Source organism: Mastigoproctus giganteus, chromosome 3 (genome assembly GCF_048544385.1).
Source record: "Mastigoproctus giganteus isolate SK-2022 chromosome 3, ASM4854438v1, whole genome shotgun sequence".
Taxonomy (NCBI): domain Eukaryota; kingdom Metazoa; phylum Arthropoda; class Arachnida; order Uropygi; family Thelyphonidae; genus Mastigoproctus; species Mastigoproctus giganteus.
This window is the reverse complement of record NC_143577.1, coordinates 21,242,278-21,264,077: the sequence shown is the minus strand read 5'-3', so window position 1 is coordinate 21,264,077 and position 21,800 is coordinate 21,242,278. Positions and strand designations below refer to the sequence as shown.

The 21,800-nt window shown below is 37.7% G+C and overlaps 1 protein-coding gene across 2 annotated transcripts in view; it reads right to left on the bottom strand.

Moving 5' to 3' along the window:
- LOC150087783 (band 7 protein AGAP004871-like) overlaps positions 1-21,307 on the bottom strand; it is a 72,741-nt gene extending 51,434 nt beyond the window's left edge. For both annotated transcript variants that reach the window (XM_090369200.1, XM_090369201.1), the window contains exon 1: positions 21,137-21,307. In XM_090369200.1, coding sequence (XP_090225326.1) covers positions 21,137-21,185 — 49 coding nt within the window. In that variant the 5' untranslated portion in view covers positions 21,186-21,307. The remainder of the gene's footprint in view (positions 1-21,136) is intronic.
- Between the last annotated feature and the right edge of the window lie 493 nt (positions 21,308-21,800).

Sequence of the window (21,800 nt, the reverse complement as noted above, 5' to 3'; positions counted from 1 at the left end):
AATCTTTTATCGCACGTAACCAGATAGGGCAATAGGAACCTCTCACAGCTTATAGAGATGGATCTAACAAGTTAAAAGTAGATTGGCATTCAATCAGTGATATTATAATAAGTCGGTTATGATAATACACTGCTCGACAAAATTATTAGGGCACGTAGAAAACGTGGTGTAACTGGTGCAGCTTGCGATGAAGCTGGACAAAATTTGGTATGGGCGGTGATCCATAGAATAACGATGAAATAAGGAGACAGCGAGAAACTTCGGACGGGTATAAAGGACATTTATAGGGGTTGTATAATAATTACCAAAAAGGACACATTACAGAAGTCGATAGGTGCTTAAAAATATGGCCACATGATATCAATCGACTGGGCTGGCCCTTGAAAAAAAATTATCAAAGCACTTCTACCGGCTATTAAAATTTGTTTTGAAACATGCAGGTGTTCATTTATTTTGGGCAAGATAGTATACACGAGCTATCTTCAAATTAACTATGAATTCTAAGAAGTATATCAAGTATTCGTTTAATTATACCCAAGTTGAATGTAATAAAATGCATATTTTTTGATATTTTATGACAAGTATTGTACTGGGAAATCGTTTCTATTAATGAATGTAGGTTAAGCATCTTACTTCAATTGCACCACGGTATTACCAATCGTCTAATGCTTTAGCGGTCTATTTATAGAACTTTTATGACACGATCGCACCGGCGTTGACAGCAAAAACATCGAGGTTTAGGAGAGGGACATCGAATAAAGATATCAGTTATAGGGTTGCTCGTATGACTTAAGGAATGAGACAAGACAGTTAGCTATTGATTGAAACGCTGAAGTTGGATTCAACATGTCCTGGTTATTCTGTAACGATCATCAGACAGTTGACAAAGCTTATTGAGTTACCAAAAAAAAGTTATTTATGGGAGGGCGCGAATATATGAGACACTGGCAATGTGTTTTTCTAGGGTATGATACAATTTAAGGCAAGTTTAGGTTATACCCATTGACCAAAAAATTAGAAACCCTTGCAAATAGCGTCAACAGATAATTAAACGTACTTATGCAATTGTAAGTTGTCACATGGTATCAAATAAATACTGTTGCTTTGGTAGTCATCTTCCATTTCTTTCCTAACAAAATCTAAAGATTACAGTGGAGTGGTGCCACCAGAGCTAACACTGGACTGTAGAACAATGGAAAGAAGATCATGTGGTCTGACAAATCTCGATTTACACTTTAGCACCAATGATATGGTGAAAGTGTTGTGTGAACCTCATGAAGCCATGCATACAGGCTGTCTCGTGTGGACTACTCAAGCGGCTGGAGGTGGTATCATGATATGGAGGTGTACTGTTGGTGCGGACTGGGCCACTCATACCATTAGAAAGTCATGTTACCTCCAATGATTATCCTTCTGTCGTATCGGACCAGCTTTACCCTGATATGGTTGTGTTTCTTTTTTCGATTCCTTCATGACGACAACGCATAACTGCCCACCGTCAAATATTGTATCCGAATTGTTCAAGGAACATTCCCGAGATCTCCAACATCGATCCTGGCCAAATAATTCTCAAGATCTGAATCCAATTGGGAATGTCTGAGATATGTTGGAAAAAGCAGTTCGACTTTGCAGTCTCTTCCCACCACAATACAACAGATAACAAATATCACGATGGAAGAACGGTCAAAACTAGAGTTAGACTCTCCCTCAGACACTTACTGGAATTCATGCAAAGATCAATGAGAGTTCTAACATTGATCCCTGAGTGTCCCCGTTCGTTAAGTTGCTCCACCCTGAATACTAATAATAATAATAATAACAAAGTGCAGGGCTAGATAAACTCGCGACAGGTAAAATTACTCTCTGAATATTCCAGACTTTGTATTTTTGACAATAAAAGGTCTAAACCTTATAACTAAATGCTATGATTCTATCACTAACAGCAACAAGCCATTGAAACAGCCTTTGATAGCCAGTTTATTATGTGGAAGGACGGAGCTTTTGTATGCATATTTGATAATGGATATATGTACTAGTTGTACCATAAACGCTGTCAATGGCAATGCGTTCTTTTTAATGTATAATGTAATAACCATTACCTAAAAATTGCTTGCAACCACTAACTTTGAAGCTAAGTGCTCTTTTTGGGACCTTAGCCACATTTGTAACATTAGCCACATCCACTAATATGCAATCTATTTGCATAGCTACAATATCCTCTTTAAAGGTCAGAAAATTTAATGTCATTTTCTATTAGTTCTCTCTTCATGTACAGGGTGTGACTAGGACGAGGGCGATTTTAAAAACTCAATAATTTGTATTTGCCAAATTACAAATATTCCATCTTAAACTTATATAGTATGCCCTTCATCCTCCAGGTGACCTCCATTTCTGCGCAGACATCCTTCTGATCTTCTACTCATGTTTCCCATGATGCAGCCTAGCACCCCGAAAGGAATTTTGGAAATTTAATTACGAATTCTTTCTTTCAACTCTTCAGTATTGTGTGGGCAATGACAGTACACCATGTTTTTTAAATGCGCTCATAAAAAAGTCAAATGCTGGCAAGTATGAGGACTTTGAAGGCCAAGAAATGTTCCCATTCCTGGAGATGATGGCGTCCAAACACCCTAGTGATATAAGATGTCGAGACATCTTGTTGAACAAGATGGTAACAATGTCATATTTCTTTCAAAAGGAAATAATAAGAATTTGACAACAAAGATGAGACTGTTCTAATAAGGGCCGGGTAACCTATGCCTATTTTCCTGGGGTTCTTACCATGTAGGCGCTGCCCTGGCTTAAGGTTTTTCGGTTATATGTTGATAACTGGGCATGGATTGAGGTACAGGCTGAGTGAGGTAGGGACAAAGACGAATCCAACTGTGTATAAGAACAAATTGAGAATTTTGACCATACATAATGAAGCACTGTGGTATGTATTGAGATATAAGACAATTTTTTTGAATTAATTGGGCACTGATGAGATGGTGGCGCATCAGCTCTTCTGTAATTAAAATATCTGAGGATATTTAAAAAAAAAACTGTTGGAGAGCGTTCCAGGGAGACTAGAGGTTGCCATAGTGGCTATAGATTTCAGCATACGTTATTAGTTTTCCTATAAATAAAGGGTGTTCGTATATATGCAGGTGTCCGGATATTAATGGTAAGTCAGTGTGTAATTTTAATATTTTATCATTAGTTATTTTATAATTTTTAAGATCAAACGTCATTTATTGAATGGTTTCACGTTGAATAACTTCTCCAGCGCTGTTTGACTGTATTGTTATTGGAGAGCACCTCCTATTTAAGGATGGGCTGAAGTAAGAGGATGAAACTGGTAAATTTGGTCTCTTCTGTCGCAGCAGCATTTTCTGTTCTAATGTCTACTTCTTTTCTTTCTACAAACTTTTTTCTGAATTCTACCGTCTATCAGAGGCCTTATTTGATATTATTCGTCCAAAATGTCTGTGGAAGTCACACAGTAGTTCAAACCACCGTCCACCCCACAGTGGGTGGATATATCCCGTGTTTGAATCCGTAAAGGACGCAAGGAACTTTTATGGGCTTGATTCATTTCGTGGCTGAGTTAGTCAGTCTCAGGCGTCAACAGTAAGGTCCTCCTCCTCCTCCTCCTCCTCCTCCTCCTCCTCCTCCTCCTCCTCCACCTTTATCGAGAAAACTCAGATTTCTTGTCCAGCAAAACACATGGGAAGATAAAATAGATCTTGGGTAGCCCCAACATCGTTTTTTTTTTTTTTATTCGCCTCCAAAAATTAAATAGCCAGTCACAGAAATTACTCATCTTTTAAATAAATGATAAACCTCTTGGTATCTATTTGTTTGAAATTAATGCAATACTAAGGCAGCTTGTTGGGAAGGCAAAGTGTTTGTTCAGCTAGTAGGGTTAAGATAATTGCATTAACTAAGTACCTTAAATACATCTGTATCGCCCTCGTGGGTAGCACAGTTGGTAGAATTGCAGTACTTCCCACACCGGGTGGAAAAGACCTGAGTTAGAGTCCAGTCGATAAGATGAGGAATTTTTATGGGCCTTTTGCACAAGATACCTAAGTTAATCGAACTTAAAATAGAAACTTTACTTAGAAGACCTTTATGTCAAAAGCGATCGAAATCCTTAGAAATACCGAGAGCCGCTTGAGTCTCCGAAAATTTCCAATTAATATGTCTACAGATGAATAGTATAAGTCAATATATCGTCAATAGATCAGCACTGGTGGAATCCATATTCAGATGGAAGATTTCTAGATTTCTAGTCCAATATCAACAAATATCTTCTTTCGTCTTCTCAGCCTCCAACCAAGCACGGTACTAAGTACTATAGGTTCTAATACCTCTCGTGTTTGGGGTTTACATAAAAAAAAGACAGTTTAAGAGTTGGCGGTTGATGAATTTCTCCATTACTCTTGAAATATCTGACTGACTTTTTTTCCATGTAAAATGAAAATCGTCAATGGAATAGGATTGTGGAAAGTCGACACAAAAAAGAAGGAAACTCAGCAGCACAAAATGTTTAGTACAAGTGACCATAATTGCTGTTGCCAGCTTCCACAAGTGCCTTGACTTATAATAACAGAAATGTGGTTATGTGCTGCTGCAATTAAAGTTTTCTAAACCATGAAAGTTGTAGAGGCAAACGCTTCAACACTGAATAGACCTTTAACGCTAATGAACTCGGTCACTGTTAGAAGGGGATGCTTCAGTGAACCTTCTTCCCACGTGAGGGAAAGCGCTTTCATATTTATGCCCCCAAGAATGGAGTGATCCTTTCCTTCGCTTCAAACCACGAGAAGTTTGCCCTCGTGGGGAGTATAGTTCGTAAAATCACCGTCCTACCCACACCGGGTGAAAAGGACCTGAGTTCGAGTCCCGTCGATGACTCGAGGAATTTTTATGGGTCTTTTCCACAATGTGGCTGAGTTATTCGGTCTCAGGAGAAGACAGCATGGTATTTTCTTCCGGAAACTCTGGTTTTTCGTCCAAAAAACAGAAAATCGACCACAGAACACACGCAATTTACAGACATATTACATGGCACAATAGGACCTAAGTTGCTGATGCGCCTAAAACCCTACAGCAACAAGATCTATGAAGGGCTTCATACAAATCGATCGCTTTCTGCTGGACAGACGCAACCGAAAAAGCAAAAAAAATTCCTTTAGCAAACATTCCAAGAACGTCAAGTGTCTAAACGACTAGACATTCTTCGATCGCCTTTCTAGAATTAGATTATAATTGGCATTATGTACAAGAGTGAAGTAGAATATACAACTTGCATGTTCTAGTTTCATTTTACAGTTTATTACAGGACTGTTTTTACAAGATTTCTTTTAAAGAAAATAAATATCACTACATTTTGTTTAAATATTAGATTTAAATATATAGTATCATATATGTAGCAAAGTTTCTATTCACCATAGAATAGAAATCCATCGTAAATGTACATTGACCTTTACGTCTCTCTCTCTCTCTCTCTCTCTCTCTCTGTCCTAGGCAGCTATGTCCAAAGAGCTGAACTCATTCCTCCGAAGTGAAATCATCGATCAAAACCACACAACAAAATCTCCATCTTGCACGCAATGCAACAGCTGATCAGTCCAGCTTGTTGATTGCTGTAAGTGTAACCCTGGTAACTGTCCCTTCAAACTAACAATAAAGGTACTACCAGGTACTAGAATACCGCATTAAAAATTATTGTTCAACTGCTTCAGTTTACCCTTCATATATATATATATATATATATATACACGTAAGGAAAATAATCTCTAAATTCCACAGTCTTCACTCATAGTTGCTCGAAATATGTTTCTAAAAATATGATTTGTAATATTTAATATCCTTAAAATTATTTTAATGAATTTAAAACATTTTGGTTTATTATAAAATATATATATATATATATATATATATATTTTGGAATCTAGAAAAAACATTTATTATATGTTAAAGAACATCTTCCTAGAGTGCGCTGTTGTAAATAATTACTCTCTCTGGAACCATGGAAATAACTTTCAATATCATTGTTATGGAGCTGTTTACCCACTGCAGTGAATAAATCTTGATTTTTACAGTATATTCCAATCGCATTTACACTAAGGATTAATAAAACAGACTTTTGGTGTGTAATTTGGCGTATTTTTATTCTCTAAAATAAAATTTATCTAAATTAAAGCATTTTAATCAACTTTAGTGCCACCTAACGTCTGCAGCAAGATTTAATTAAAATATATATCGTACTTCACTTGTTGCAAAGGGGTAGTCACACATAAATAAAACTGATATAATTTTCTCTGGTTTGGTTGCAGAAATCGATTCTTCGCAAGAACGCTCTCTCCTTGCTTGGTCACGTGAGTAAAAATATTTTCAATCGAAAGTTTAGCGCTGTGTGAAGCCTTGTAATACTGAAAATCAATTCTAAAATAAAGCAATTCTTTGCTACAGTTTTGTGTATTTTGTACTATATTATATCACAATTCAAAGGATAAATTACATAAACTGAGAAGAATATTCAAAATTATTTTTTAAAAATCGTACTGCGCTGTATTATGTTTTGTAAAATATTGTTCAAGTAATATGGGTGTAAATTGCTTGTGTTCTGAGGTCGATTTTCTATTTGCTGGATGAAAACCCGAGTTTCAGGGTGGATAAAACCATGCTGCCCTCTCCTGAAACCGACTAACTCAGCTACGTTGTGAAGAAGGCCCATGAAAATCCCTCACATCATCGACGAAAAACACCCATATGTATTTTGAAACTTCATCAAACAGAATTCATTAATCAAATATGAATTGAGTTCCTCCAAAACATCAACATGTGAATATTCAATTACCCTTTCATAGTCTTTTCTAGCATAAAACCTTCGGGAGATACCCTTGACTAGGTTATATAAAGTAAATGTACCACCCGGCCTGCAACTAAAAACAATATTCTCTGCAAAACACATTTCTTCCTGGAACACACCATCTTTTAATCAATGTTCTACAGAGTTGCGCACTGCTATAGAAATTTCAGACTGCAGTAATGCGATTCTATCAAGGCAGAAGCACTCACCTTGATTACATCGTATTTACGTTACGAGTTTTCCGCCCAAATATCGTTTCCTTATAGGACTGCTGGCATTGGAATTTTCCATTAGAATCATACTAGATATAGGTGGTTTGAACGACTAGAAAATGAAAATCTCTATTTTTTTATAGGCCTTTTTCACAACGTGGCTGAGTTTACCCGATCTCCAGCAAGAGTAGCATGGTTTTTTCTCCCGGAAACTCGGGTTTTTCGTCCAGCAAACAGAAAATCAACTTCAGAACATACGCAATTTACAGACAACATAAACGGAGCAACATGGTGTTAGTTGCCAATGCTCCTAAAAGCCAATAACAACAACGACAATCCTCCCCTTGTCCAGAAAAGTATCCATTTTTTAGTAACATGTACTAAATTGGCTTTGCATTAACACCTATGCAAACCTTGTGGGGCCAACCTTGTGTGGACCCTCAAGATGTTGCAGGAGTGTCCTGTGGTAGTGCTATCCATATTACACAAATGTGTTCAGTAATGCCAGTAAATTGTCAGATGGATTATCGTAGAATCGAATATCCTTTTCCAGGAGGTCCCAAACATACTCAATTGGAATTGAATGAATTGATTGTCATGTTCTTGAAACCAGGTAGGAACCTGCCAGGCCTTGCGGTATAGCCCATTGTCTTCTTGATGGTTTTTATTGTTGCAGGGGTTTTAGGACCATTAGCGAATAAGGACATATCCCACTATATATTGTTTTTAAATTGCGTGTGTCTGAGCGTCTAGTAGCACAGTGATATCGTCACCGTCCTCCCCACATTGGATGGAAATTGCTCGGGTTCGAATCCCGTCGAAGACTGAGGAACTTTAATGATCTTTTTTCACTCCGTGACTGAGTTAGTCGGTCTCAGATGTAGATAGCAAGATTTTTCCACAGAAACTGGGGTTTTTCATCCAGCAAAACGGGCAAATCGACCAGAGAACACACGCAATTTGCAGACAAAATACGTAATATGTAAGAAATTACTGGGCTATCCTAATATCATAGTTTGCTTTGGTTTGGTTTTTGTAAATTGCATGTATTCTGTGGTCGATTTAGTGATTCTTCTGGACGAAAAGAGCGAGTTTTCGGGCGATATTTCGCCCAGCCACTTTTTTTTTTTCAATGCTATCCTCGCCTGAGACTCATTAACTCAGTCACCTTGTGAAAAGGACCCATAAAAATTCCTCACGTCATCGATGGGATTCGAATTCAACCGGTTTGGGAAGTATGGTGACGATGCCACTGTGCTACCGTGCAAGACACATGTGAAACTACAACAGTTCAGGACTTTGACCTTCACCTGCATCAGAGACCAGTCCATCCTTACACAAGGAGTTTTGAAAATGCAAAGCCAATTCGATGTATGTATTTATTTATTTAAAATGACCCTATACCTTCTACTTCGAGTTTCTTCGAACATTCCATTTTAACAATCGAGGTTACCGAACAGGTCTTGGAAGTTGTGCAAATGATGGACCATAGCAACACATTATAAACCACGGGATGATTATCTCTACAGGACCTGCTTTTCCAAAGAGGTCAAATTGTTTGTGCACGTTGAATAGGGGCATCAGTGACTAGAGCTGCTGAACCGTCAAACATGGTGGGGGGGTCAACAATGGTTTTTACATTAATATCTTGGTGTTCTTTAGGAACAATGATCAGCTTAGACGGACGAATTGCTACCATTGATCACCTTAGTATTCGGAGTGACCAGGGTTCATTTATTATGCAAAGATTGTTTCCCACAAATGATGCCATGTTTCAAGATGATAATGATCCAATACACACAGCCAGATGTGTCCAATCTTGGTTTGAGGAACATGAAACTGAGGCTGAGCCTCTTCTATGATTTGCACAATAACCAGACTTAAACGTCATTAAGCCACTATGAAAATATTTGGAGAGGACAGTGCAGATGGGTTTCCTCCACCTTCATCATTCAAGGAACTTGAAACGTTCCTCCAAAAAAGAATGGTCTAATATTCCTCTTAAGACAGTTCAAGATTTACTTGAATCTATTCCACATAGAAAGTAAATATTATGTTACGTGAAATCGCATTTAGAACATTGCGTTCAGGTCTGGAAGACATATTTGAAGAAAGACACACCTTCTAGAAAGGGTCCAAAAATATTGGACCCAGAAATTTGAGGGGTGCTAATCAATGACCATATGGAGAACTGTTTATAGGGGAGGGACTTAATTGAGGTACTTAACAAATAGTTAAGTACCTCGTTAAAAAATAGTAATAATTCATGATTTATAACTAAATTAAAGAACAAAATCAAAGTTTTATGCGCAAACCGAGAAAAGTTCATTTCTGCGCATCCACTACATTTTCCATTCATTCCTCTCACCAGCGTATGACAACAAACAACATCTAGCTAGGGCTTTCTGTTCAATATTCGGTATATGGATAACCTTGTGATATGTATGAAAAAATAAATAATAATTGCAGCATTTCTTTTGGTCTGATTTTAATGAAATTTGGAAACGATCAACAAATCTTTCTAAAAGTCCCAAACTTAAAATTTCATGTAAATCCATTAATCAACAGTCGAGATATTACACGCGGACGGACGTACAGACAGATAAAGAAATAATAATTGTTAGATTTCTATTAGTCTGCTTTTAATGAAATTTAGGAAGATTCAACAAATTGTTCTAACAGAACTTAAGGTAAAATTTCATGGAAATCCATGCACTGGGAGTCGAGTTATTAACTGAGGATACAAAAAATTAAATAATAATTACCACTTTTCCATTGGTCCAATTTTAATGAAATTTAAGATGGCGCGAAATCTTTTTTAAAAGGTTCAAATTTAAAATTTCATGAAAATTCTTCTACTGGAAGAAGAGACGTTACATGTGGACGGACAAACGGATATAATGAAGACAATAGGCGCATTATGCTAAAGCGCCTAAAAAGCCTTAATGATTGCTGTCTGACTCTATAGAAGGGAACGACACAAATCTTTTTTTCTTCAGTACAGGTGGTAGAAACCTTTCTTTCTTTCTGAAAGTCTTACTCTTCGTAAATGTCAAACTTGTTGACCTTCTAAAATGGTAAATACGTCTTATACTTGTAAAGCTCTTAAGTCGCGTTATATTTCTGATTACGTCACAAGAACCGACCTCGATTCTGCTTATGGTGACATTTCGATGTTTTTAGTCGTATACCCACAAATAAAGACAGGGAAGCTCCTCAAAAGCAACAACCCTCAGTTATTTTGTTTATAACAATGTGGGGTTTGACATTTTGAAGGGATGCGAAGGCATATTCTTGAAGAGTTGAATAATAAGATCGCTTCCTTTGACCTTTACCCACCAATAAATAATGTTATTGAAAGATAGACGTAGGTATGTATCGTATAAGTAGGGATATACACTGCTGTATCAAAATATTAGAATATGTACTTAAGAAAAGCGTTCCCAAATTGTGTTTCGCACTTTTCTATTTCAATAAGTAACAAACTATTTCTATGATTATACATTATATGACCAAAAGTATCTGAACATACACACATAAGGTTTTTAAAAAAACGCGTGTGTACCCTGTACGCACAAAAGATGTTTTATTTTTTGTGAAAACATCTTTTACGAAAATCAAAACCGTTTAAATTTTTAAAATCTAACAGCTAGAATCGAAGTTATGAACGATGTAACGTTTTATGCTCACGCCCGCTACTTACTCTACCGAATCAACATTAGTGACTGAGTTAGCGTCATTAGCGTAATTTAGGAAGTGACGTAATTTGAATAATTTCCGTCTCGAATTTTCGTTACCAATTGGTTTTACTTCGGTTCGAAATACTTAGTATGAACTGTGTAACGCTTTATGATCCGCCCACTACTTACTCTACCGAATAAACGTTAGTGACTGAGTTATCGTCATTTAGGAAGTGACGTCATTTGCGTAATTTCCGTCTCTCGTTTTCGTTACAGATCGGTTTTACTTCAGTCCGAAAAATTTAGTTGGTGCCACCAAAGATGTTCTCACATCAAAAGGAGGTTTTGCCCTCTATGACAGACTAAACTCTTCCAGGCATACTTTTTAACAACTTCCGGTAGGTGTCTACAGAAATTCTCTTCCATTCCTTATGCAAAACAGCTGCCACAGCTGGTTTCCATAAAGGCCATCTGCCACAGCCTAAATCCAGCGTTCCAGTTCATCCCACAAGTATTTAATCGGTAGAGGTTCCAGCCCTCAGTCGAACTCTTTGATGACATTGTGCACAGATCAGTTCTGCAAAATATCTGCTCCAGTATTTTGTGGGAGGATGGTGACTATATAACCACTCTGCTACTCACGAAGATTAATGGGTTGGACAACCATTCATTTATCTTTAAACGTGTAAAGTCTGTGCCTTCTTCGAGGCCTCGAGGGTAGTACAATTGGTATAACTGCCATCCTCCCTACACGAGGTTCAAAAGACTTGAGTTCGAATTATCAACGAAGAGAGGAACTTTTATGGTCCTTTTTCACAACGCGACTGAGTCGATCTCAGGGAGGATTTCATCTCCCATAAGCTCGGTTTTTCGTCCAGCAATCAGGAAAACTGATCACAGAATTCACAGACACGGCGCGACATAGTGACGCCTCATTTGTTTGTTGCCTTGCACTGTGCGAAAATATGAAATGTTCTTGGTAAGCGTATAAAAGTCGTTCAGTTTTATAAGGTTGTGTTTTTTGTTTAATTATTACTTTCTCCTTATTGTATTAACCATAGCAGAAATTAAATACGTGTCTTTCAGTTGTTAAAATTCGGGAATAAATAAGTAAAGTGCATTACGAAAGTGTTGTTGGTATACAGTTGTTTAATTTATTAAATCACATCGTACGCCGTTGATTACAAATTTGCATAAGTGTTTTTATAAATTACTTCGGGTATATGAACGTTGAGACATACGAAAGAAAAATCGAACGTGCCTGAAAAGCCTGAACGAGCATTAACTTGTTTTGCACTGTGTTCGCCAGATAAGAAGAAGCCTATTTTGTTGTAGATATAATTAAATTGTTTTTACTAGCTTGTAAAATCTGATTTGATCTGTCCTTCCAACTAAGCAACAGAAAATAAAACTATAAAATTGAAAATGAACCAATTAGATGACGTCAAAGGAAGCTATCGTTTGGTTTGACGTCAGCAGACGTCATTCGGAAATTAAGAAATATTTAATAACTCCACAGCCTATATTAAGCTATAAATTGCATTTCCGGGTTCTTCTGAAAGTTTTCTAATCACCAAAGTTCGTCATATAATCAGAACAATCCGTTAATAGGGAGCTCTAGTTAATAAATCCACAAGGGACAACCGTGGTGTGCATTTGCTGATTAACTTTCACACAAACCTCATAATCCTAATCTCTATCCAAACCTGTTGCTAATGGAGTTGAGCTATTAGGTTACTGGTGTTGCAGATGCTGGAATGGATATTATGATGCAAAATATCATTCTATTTTAATGTTGCGTTTTTGGAGTGATTTTCTTAATATAGAATTTCTTTATTAATACAACATATACACTGACTGGCCAAAAAAATGGGAAGCCTTTTGTAATTGCCATTAACAGATAATAATACGTAAACATAGTTGTCAAATGGTATGGTGAAAATTCGTTGATATCAGATAAATACTGTACGCTTTCCTGTTGTTGTTGTTGTTGTTGTTGTTGTTGTTGTTGTTGTTGTTGTTGTTGTTGAGTTTTAGGCGCATCAACAACTTAGGTCATATTGCACCGTACATTGTGTCTATAAATTGCTTGCTTTCTGTATTGTCGATGTCCATTTCTTGTTTAGTGGATGAAAACCCGAGTTTCCGGGAGTAAAAACCACGCTACCCTATTCTGAGACTGACTAACTCAGCGGCCTTGTGAAAAACACCCATAAAACTTCCTCGCGTCATTGATGGAAGTCAAACTCAAGTCTTTTCCACTCGGTGTAGGGAGGAAGGTGATTGTACCAACTGCTACCAATGATGGTGCTTTCTGGGGACTTCTTAGGATCTCGTCATGGGGAAGACAGGTGATCTTTCCCATTTTCAAAAAGGTGTTATTGTTGGAGCACGTTTAGCAGGACAGAATGCAACTCTAAAAGGAATTTAAAGAGAATTATGCGTCACAATAGAAGTTTTGGTGTGCAGAAAATGGCTAGAAGTTAGACAAGTTAGACAAAAAAAGACTCATTTCCAACTGAACTATGAAACGGGAGCTGAAGATTTGAAGAATCCAATCGGCAGCAAATGATACCCATTTACAACATAATAATTCGTCTAGAGTTGAAGAATCTGGGATTTAGTAGTTGAAAGCCACCTCGTTCTGTAAAAAAATCGAAAAATTCGACTGGATTGGTACCGACAAGGCTGGACTGTGGAACAATGGAAAAAGATCATATAGTCCGATGAGGCTCGTGTCCACCATTGAAGCGACTGGTGCTTGTATCATGGTACAGGGTATGTTTCTATTGGTATCGACTGGATCTGCTCATAGCGTTAGAAGGTCGCGTTTCTTCCAGTGAATATCTCTCAGTTGTATTGGACCAAACTCACCCTGCAATGCTTCTATACTCGAACTGCAAAGAATTCTTTCAAGAATTCGTCGCAGTCCGAGCAAATAAAGTGGACAGTTGCAAAAATCTGAATGGTCCAAGGAACATTCCCAAGATTTTCAACACGTATCCTGGCCGACCAATTGTCCAAATCCGAATCAAATTTAGGATGACTGGAATATGTTGGAAAGCATAGTTCTGCTTCGCAGTTCTCTACCGAACTCAATAAAGCAGCTTATATCTGATACGCTTGCGCAAATGACTAACTGGCATCGTTAATCAGGATGTTATAACCGATGATAACAATTGAATCAAAAGTACAATGGATGAAAATTTCTTGTGTGTTTTTATTACTTCTGGGGTACGTTATCAAATCGACACGTAGGCAGTTTTTTTCTTTCTTTCCCTCTTACTACTCTTTCAATCTTCTGACAGAAATATTGCACGAGTTAATATTTAGAGAAATTATGTCTCTATAATTCTCATAATCTTCAATATTTCCTTTTTTTTGTAAACAGGAATGGCAATTGTTTTCTTCTAGAGCGTGAAGGATTTTTGGCAATCTAGAAACCGTTTAAAAGTATTAACTTGAAAGTTTTGTTAAGTATATTGAAGTAATTCGATATCCTCCCTGCCTACAGTTTTTCAAAATGTCATCCATAAAGAGGTTCTTTCATTTTGGAGAACCCTTCGAAATCAGTAGTGTCCTCCTCGATCGTAAATATTTCTCAAAGAATTTCACTTGTGCCTCTGCAACTTCAAAGTCTTCCTCAAAATGCAAGAGCCCCAACAAGACTAGTGTGTCGAAAAACATCCTGGAAATCTTAAAGTTGGTTGGTTGTTGTGAGGTTTCAGGAACATCAGTGACTTCGGGCATATTGAGCATACATAATGTGCCTGTAAATTGCATGTGTTCTGTGGTCGATTTGCTGTTTGCTGGATGAAAAACTCTAATTTCCAGGAGAAAAAACCATGCTACCCTCGCCTGAGACCGACTAACTCACCTACGTTGTGAAAAAAACCCATAAAAATTCCTCGCATCTTTTCCACCTGGGGTGTGGAGGACGGTGATTATATTGCCTCCAACTTATAAGAGTTTCATTGTATCCTTGTTCCCTTATTCGTAATAGTTGGCCATAGTAGATACAGACTTTGAAGGGCCACTTACTGTCCTGTGGTAGTATCGATGTCCTCCCCACACCAATGATGGCGGGAGGAATTTTTATTGGTCTTTTTCACAATGTGGCCTAGTTATTCGGTCTCAGGCGAGGTTAACATAATGTTTCTCCCAGAAATTTGAATTTTCAGGAGAAAATACCATGCTACCATCACCTAGACCGACTAACACGGCCACGTTGTGAAAAAGGCCCATTAAATATTCCTCCCGTCCTCAACGGGACTTGAACTCATGCTTTGATCCACCCAGTGTGGGGAGGACAGCGATTCTACCAACTGTGCTACCCACGAGGGGAGCCATTAAATGGAAAGCAAGTTATTAACATAAACTACATGTAATAAATGGATATTAAAATCGAAACAAACTTTATGAATCCATTAATTTCTTCTCAATCTTCGGGATTTTTCAACCTTGTCCCAAAATTGTTTCAGGAAAAAAAACCTGAAATTATAGAAGTCCTTCACATATCATAAAATAAAATCCAACCAGATTTTCACCTCGTATATAAGAAGAAAAGAAACTCTCCTTGTATAATCTTTAATTGTCGAACATTTTATTCTCTTTGAATGTTTCAATCATTCAATTCCATTCTGTATTTCCTTTGATAGGCCGAATAAAATGTCAGCAATTTGAAAAGCCTGGTTATTTTACTAGATAAATAACGAACCTTTTAGGAACTGATGCTCAAAGGAGATACTCTCGAGGAATAACGATCGGATGTGCAGTTGTCCGTAAAGGTCATAGTTCACAGTACTGATGCATGCAAGCGCCGAAGAATTTGTTTTTCATTGTGGGATGCTTTATGAGCAAAGGAATGCCATCCAGCCACATTCTTCAGGAGAAATGCAGCTCCTAGTGATGTTATTAGTTTGAAAGGAGAAATACTGACAGAGAAGGTTAAGTATACAATATTTTTAGCTTACATTATATGCATGGTATCAAGTATCAATCTGTTTTTGAATTTAATATAAATAATTTAAAAGTAGATGATATGATTATTTATAAACCTTTTTTTTCCTCCTTTTTTATTTCTAAATAAGGTTGTTGTTGGGCTTAAGGAGCTTCAGTGACTAAGGCCAATTGCTCCTTGTATATTGTCAGTAAATTGCGTGTTTGCTGGATGAAAACCCCAAGTTTCTGGGAGAAACAACCACGCTACCCTCGCCTGAGACCGACTAACCCAGCCACGTTGTGAAAAAATTCCATAAAAATTCCTCCCTTCATTGACGGAACTCGAACTCATGTCTTTTCCACCCGGTGTGGGGAGGACGACGATTCTACCAACCTAGGAGGGCTTCAAAACAAGGAGCAAATTTTCTATCAACAGACTCCTCACCTCGACCACTGTGGCAGCCAACTCATTCAAATAGTCTACAACACGCTGTCCGAAGGAAAACTTCATGAAATCCACCATCTGGTACTCCCCAAAATTTTGTATGAACTCATCAGCAGACTTTTACACCTTTCACCACACTCCCTGCTTCATCAATGTCATTAAGGAAGATATGATACAGATTGGCTCCCAACACTGATCCCCTAGGAACTCCATTTGCTGTTCTGTCATATCCATCATGTCTATAAATATGCATGACCTTCTGTTTCTTGCCTTTTAGTCAGTCCCCAATCCAACGAAGGGTCTTGACGCTAATCCCAATTTGTTCCAGTTTATATACATTAAATAGCCCTTCATGGGAATATTTTTGTTGTTGTAGTACAGGTTTAGGAGCATCTAAGGACATATTGCTCCGTGTATATTGTCTGTAAATTGCATGCGTTCTGAGGTCTGTAATCAGAGGTTACATGATCTTTCCCACCAGTAAAGTCGATTTTCTGTTTGCTGGACAAAAAACCCCAGTTTTCAGGAGAAAAAAAAACAATTTCTTGAGACCGACTAACTCAAATACGATGTGAAAAGGCCAATAAAAATTCCTCCCATTATCGACGGAACTGGAACTCAAGTCTTTTCCACCTGGTGTGAGGAGGACGGCTATCCTACCAACTGTACTTACTGAAGTCCAGGTAAATGATGTCAAAGTCGTTTCTTGCATCCAACTGTTTTATAATTTCGTATTAATAATAACTACACTGGTCGGGTAAGACTTCCCCTTCATGTATCTGTATTTAGAGGCTACATGATCTTTCCCACCAGTGAAGTCCAACCCACTGGTCTATAGTTACCATTACGTCTTTTGCATCTCCTTTGTGGACTAGGGAGATCCTATCACTTTTCCAATTCAAAGGGACTTCTGAATACAATAACGATCTCATTATTATCCCCTACAGGATGATGCACTCAGTGTAGCCTTTTTTAATATATCAAGATATAAAATTCCTGGTCATCTGCTTGGGCACTTTTCTTTTTCAAATCTTTTTCTACTTGAACAAATGCATTTGTAGCTTCCAGGATAAATCTAAATTCTTCCCATAATGGACTTCTACTTAACAATATACTGTAGTTGTCTGTGCAATTAATACAACCCGAGAAGCACCTCAATCCATTACCTCCCTTCCCCTTTTCTCTTCAAAACTGAATCTCTCACCTTTTCCATTGCCCACAGAAACCTCTTTGGACACTACTCATTTTATGACGTTGTCACTATAGGGCAGTACTTTATATCTTACTCGGCAGCACGTCAGACTAGTTCATCTTCTTCCGGTGTGACCATAGTTCGATCACAAATGGCTACCAAATAGTTACGTTCTTGTTTTTTGAACTGAGGATTTTGATTGTAGAAGACCTCTCAAGATTAAGATGTGTGTTAAGGTAAATAAATGAAAGATTATGATCTTTCGATTTGATCCAGAGATTATGATCTTTCAGATTTGAGCATATACGCACAAAACGACGTACGTTTCGTGGTATGATTCTGTACTGTTTCCTCAGTGATTTGTAGCTTCCAGGATAAATCTAAATTCTTATTTCGATTTAAATTCTTTGTTTTCTTCTCACTACGTAACGTCGGAAGTATCACAGTGGAAAAGAGATGCTTTGCCAGTTGGCACGGAGAATTTGTCCTGTCACTTAGGTGCTCGGATTTTTATCTTCTACTATTTTTATTTGTTCAGGCAAATTAATAGAATTAAAATTAGCTGAACTCATCCAAAGAAATCGAACGACCAGCCATCTAGGAACTTTCACAATAATAGTTTTAAACTGAAAGAAAGAAAATGCAATAGCTCCAATTCTTTCTGGCGAAACGTCTCAAATAATGCGTTCACGAACAGCATAGAACCAATCACTTCTGGGCTATTCTCCCATCAATCAATGACAGTTCCAGAAATCAATGTAAAAAATTCCAGGCATTGAAGAACATACAAGTAGATCAACTTCAGAGAACTAACTGGCATTCCAAGATAGATCAATCCCTTTTTATTGGATAACCGAAGCACGTACAGAAAGTAAAAGCCACTAGAAAGCTGAGGTTTGATTGAACGAAGTAAAATCGAAATGGTCATTACAATAGAACTAGTGTTTCTAATATTTTGTATAATCCTGTAGAGATATGGAATTATACTATGGAGTTAAAAAAGTTACACCTTATTTACACGCTGGCTTTCCAGAAGTAGTTGGAGGGAGGGAGGCAAGTAATAATTTATTATCAGCTATTTATTCTCCGCGTGAGTTTCAGTTTTATGATCAGGTCTGCATTTAGAAGGTGATTTCGCCCCCTTTTGCTTTTAAGTCACGTATTTCGTACCACTCCTTTTTGGTGTGACTGCAATAAATTCGCAATTGCTGTGGTAAAATTTGATTCACTTGTCACCGGGCGAAGCTGGTGTAAAGAGATATGTGAGCACTTCCAAGGTTTTAAAAGAAATATAAAATGTAACTATTGGCTTGAGAATTTTGTTCGAATAAAAGTGATCATATTTGAAAAGACTGCTCCAAAATGGATTTATAAGACTAGGGTTGGTTGGTTGTTTGTTTTAGGCGCAATAGAAACTTAGGTCATATTGCACCGCGTATAATATATCTGAAAATGGCAGTGTTCTATGGTGAATTTGCTGTTTGCTGGATGAAAAACACGAGTTTCCGGGAGAAAAACCATGCTACCCACGCCTGACACCGACTAACTGCTACGTTGTGAAAACAGCCCATAAAAATTCTTCACGTCATTGAGAGAATTCGAACTCAGGTCTCTTCCTTGATTTGGAGATGATGGTGATTACACAAACTGTTACCCACGAGGGTTATAAGAATAAGATTAATATGTCAAAATTATGGATTGTTATCTTTATTAATCTTCATCTCATTTGCTCAAAAAAGTAGAAACCTTTATTCGGTATCTTGTAGGACACCTTTTTCCCGAATTTCAGTCTGTAGACATCTTGACATGAATACCACTGATTGTCTGAAGGTATCTAGCTGCAGATCTTATCATTCTTCCATCAAGATATTTGGGCAGCTGCTGTATTGTGCGTTAGAGAACTGCGAAAATGTCTCAGACATTCACAATTGGATTCAGATCTGGAAGTTAGTCGACCAGGGTTGAATCTTAGAAAGGTTCCTCGAACCATTCAGACACAATTTTAAGAGTTGCGTTGTCGTCTTGAAAGAATTCATTTTAATCTGAATAAAAATGAACCATTGCAGGCTGAAGTTGGTCCGATATGACAAAAAAAAAAGTATTCACTGGATACCATCTTCTAACAGTATGAGCAAACTCAATCCGTACCAACCAACAGAACATTCCTCATACCATGATACCACCTCCAGCCGCTTGAGCGCTGGACACGAGATAGTCTGGATACATGGCTTCACGAGGTTCATGGTACATTTTCACCCTGCTATTGGTGCAAAAAATGTAAATCGACATTTGTCAGACCATCTTTTTACACTGTTCCACAATCCAGTGGGATTGGTAACACTGTTCCAGTCGAATCTTTCGATTATTTTAACCAAATGAGTAATAAATCCCAGATTCTTCAACTTCGCTGCAAATTTCGGTAGGAAATGGCTCTTTCTTTGCAAAAAATGAATTTTTCAGTTGGTTTCTGCACACCAGATCTGATACACAATTTTCCTTTCGGCTCCCACTGATATACTTTTTAGATGGTTGCTTTGGACACACCAGTATTTTCCCTTGTTTTCTCAATTGTGGCTCCTGTCAAACAGCTCCAAACAATAACAAATCGGAGCGATCACCTATCTTTCCTATGATCGGGTCGACTGAACACCCCCAGGAAAGCGTACAGTATTTATCAAATACCAGGAAACTTTGATCATATCACGTGACAACTTATATTTGCGTATCGTACGTTTAATTATCTGTTGACGCCAATTGCAACAAGTTTCTAATTTTTTGGCCAGTAAAGTAGAAATCTTTCCATTTTCAAGAATCAACTCCTTTTTAACGATCATATGATTTAAATTTAGACTAACTAGCATGCTCATTACTTTCTGAGTATGTAGTGAGAGAATCTTTTTACTTTTTAAATGCCATCGCCTGAGATATTCCGGATTTAAATACGCCTCTTCCTCTTCAGCCCTAGCACAGTTGGTAAAATCGCCGTCCTCCCCAAACCTGGAGAACTGGGTTCGAACCTAGTCGATGACAAAAGGAATTTTTATGGGACTTTTTCACAAGGTGGCCTACTTAGTCGGTCTCAGGCGAGGATAGCATGGTTTTTTCTCCAGGAAACTCGAGTGTTTTGTTCGGCAAACAGAAAATCAACCACAGAATACACGCAATTTACAGAAAATACATGGAGCAATATGGCCTTAGTTGCTGATCCTCCTGAAACCCGATAACAACAACAATAACAATCCTCTTGAAAACCAAAGAACGTTGTACATAATATCTTCTTCTGTACACAACGGAAGAAAGCAGGTTCGATCATATGGTAGAAATTTTATTGGATAAACAAACAAATGTAATCAAGGAATGGTGAAATATTAAGACCAATAATAAATCTTACATTAAGTCGCCATTTTTAAGTTGAGATTTTAAATTAACAAAAATTTCTTTTTCAAATTTTTGATTTATTTATCAAAAACAACGCAGTTGTTCAAAGATGTCCGCGATAGGAAGTATAATCAAATGGCTCCATAAAATCTCATATTGATCTTTAAAAGAGAAATTCTTTTAGAAAGACGAATTGAAGATAAAAATCAACAGCTGTGTCCTGGTCACAACATCATAGCCTATTTTAGTTACCATAGAACTCTGCTTTCGTCTTAATCAACAGAGCATACGTTTTGACATAACGAAATGTGGCTTACCACCGGGAGATCGCCCACAATTTGTAATGTGCAGCAGAAGCAGCTGCTGCCAAATAACCAGAAAGCCAATGACCGCATAAACTTATTGAAGCAAGAGGGAAAAACTTACCTCCAAAATTTCTAATCTCCACGCTGTTCCTTCCTTTTTGTTCGTACATCACTTTGCCTTCTCGGGTTCGGGGGTGACTTGCACTGGCATGCAGATTCAAGTGATACTCTTCATAAGGCTGTATTGCTAGGGTTGGACGTCACACACTCTCCCCGAGCCTTCTGAACACTGCCGTGCGCTCTGCTTCTGTGACATGCGGTACGGAACCCGTGCCGTTGTCATGGTGATCACTACGTAACGTCGGAAGTATCACAGTGGAAAAGAGATGCTTTGCCAGTTGGCACGGAGAATTTGTCCTGTCACTTAGGTGCTCGGATTTTTATCTTCTACTATTTTTATTTGTTTTCTTCTCTTTCTTTTCTCACTCTCTCTCTCTCGCCCACTGAGAATGAAATGAAGATGAGCAAGATGTCGGATATAGTGAAGACGAAAGTCTACTGACGTAATAAGTTAAGGTTATCGGCCGTGGTGTGCTCATAAGAGCATGGGGACAGTTGTTTGCTTGTAAGTGGTGATGAGAGTTTTCTTCTTTGTTGACAAGTCTGAAATCTAATCTCAACTCTTCGCGAGTTTCATAAAATGTTCAACCTCCTGGAAGCTTACAGAATGCTCTTTCTTGCTCCAGATAAACCACTGGATTATCAAAAAAAAAGCCCAAGCTGCT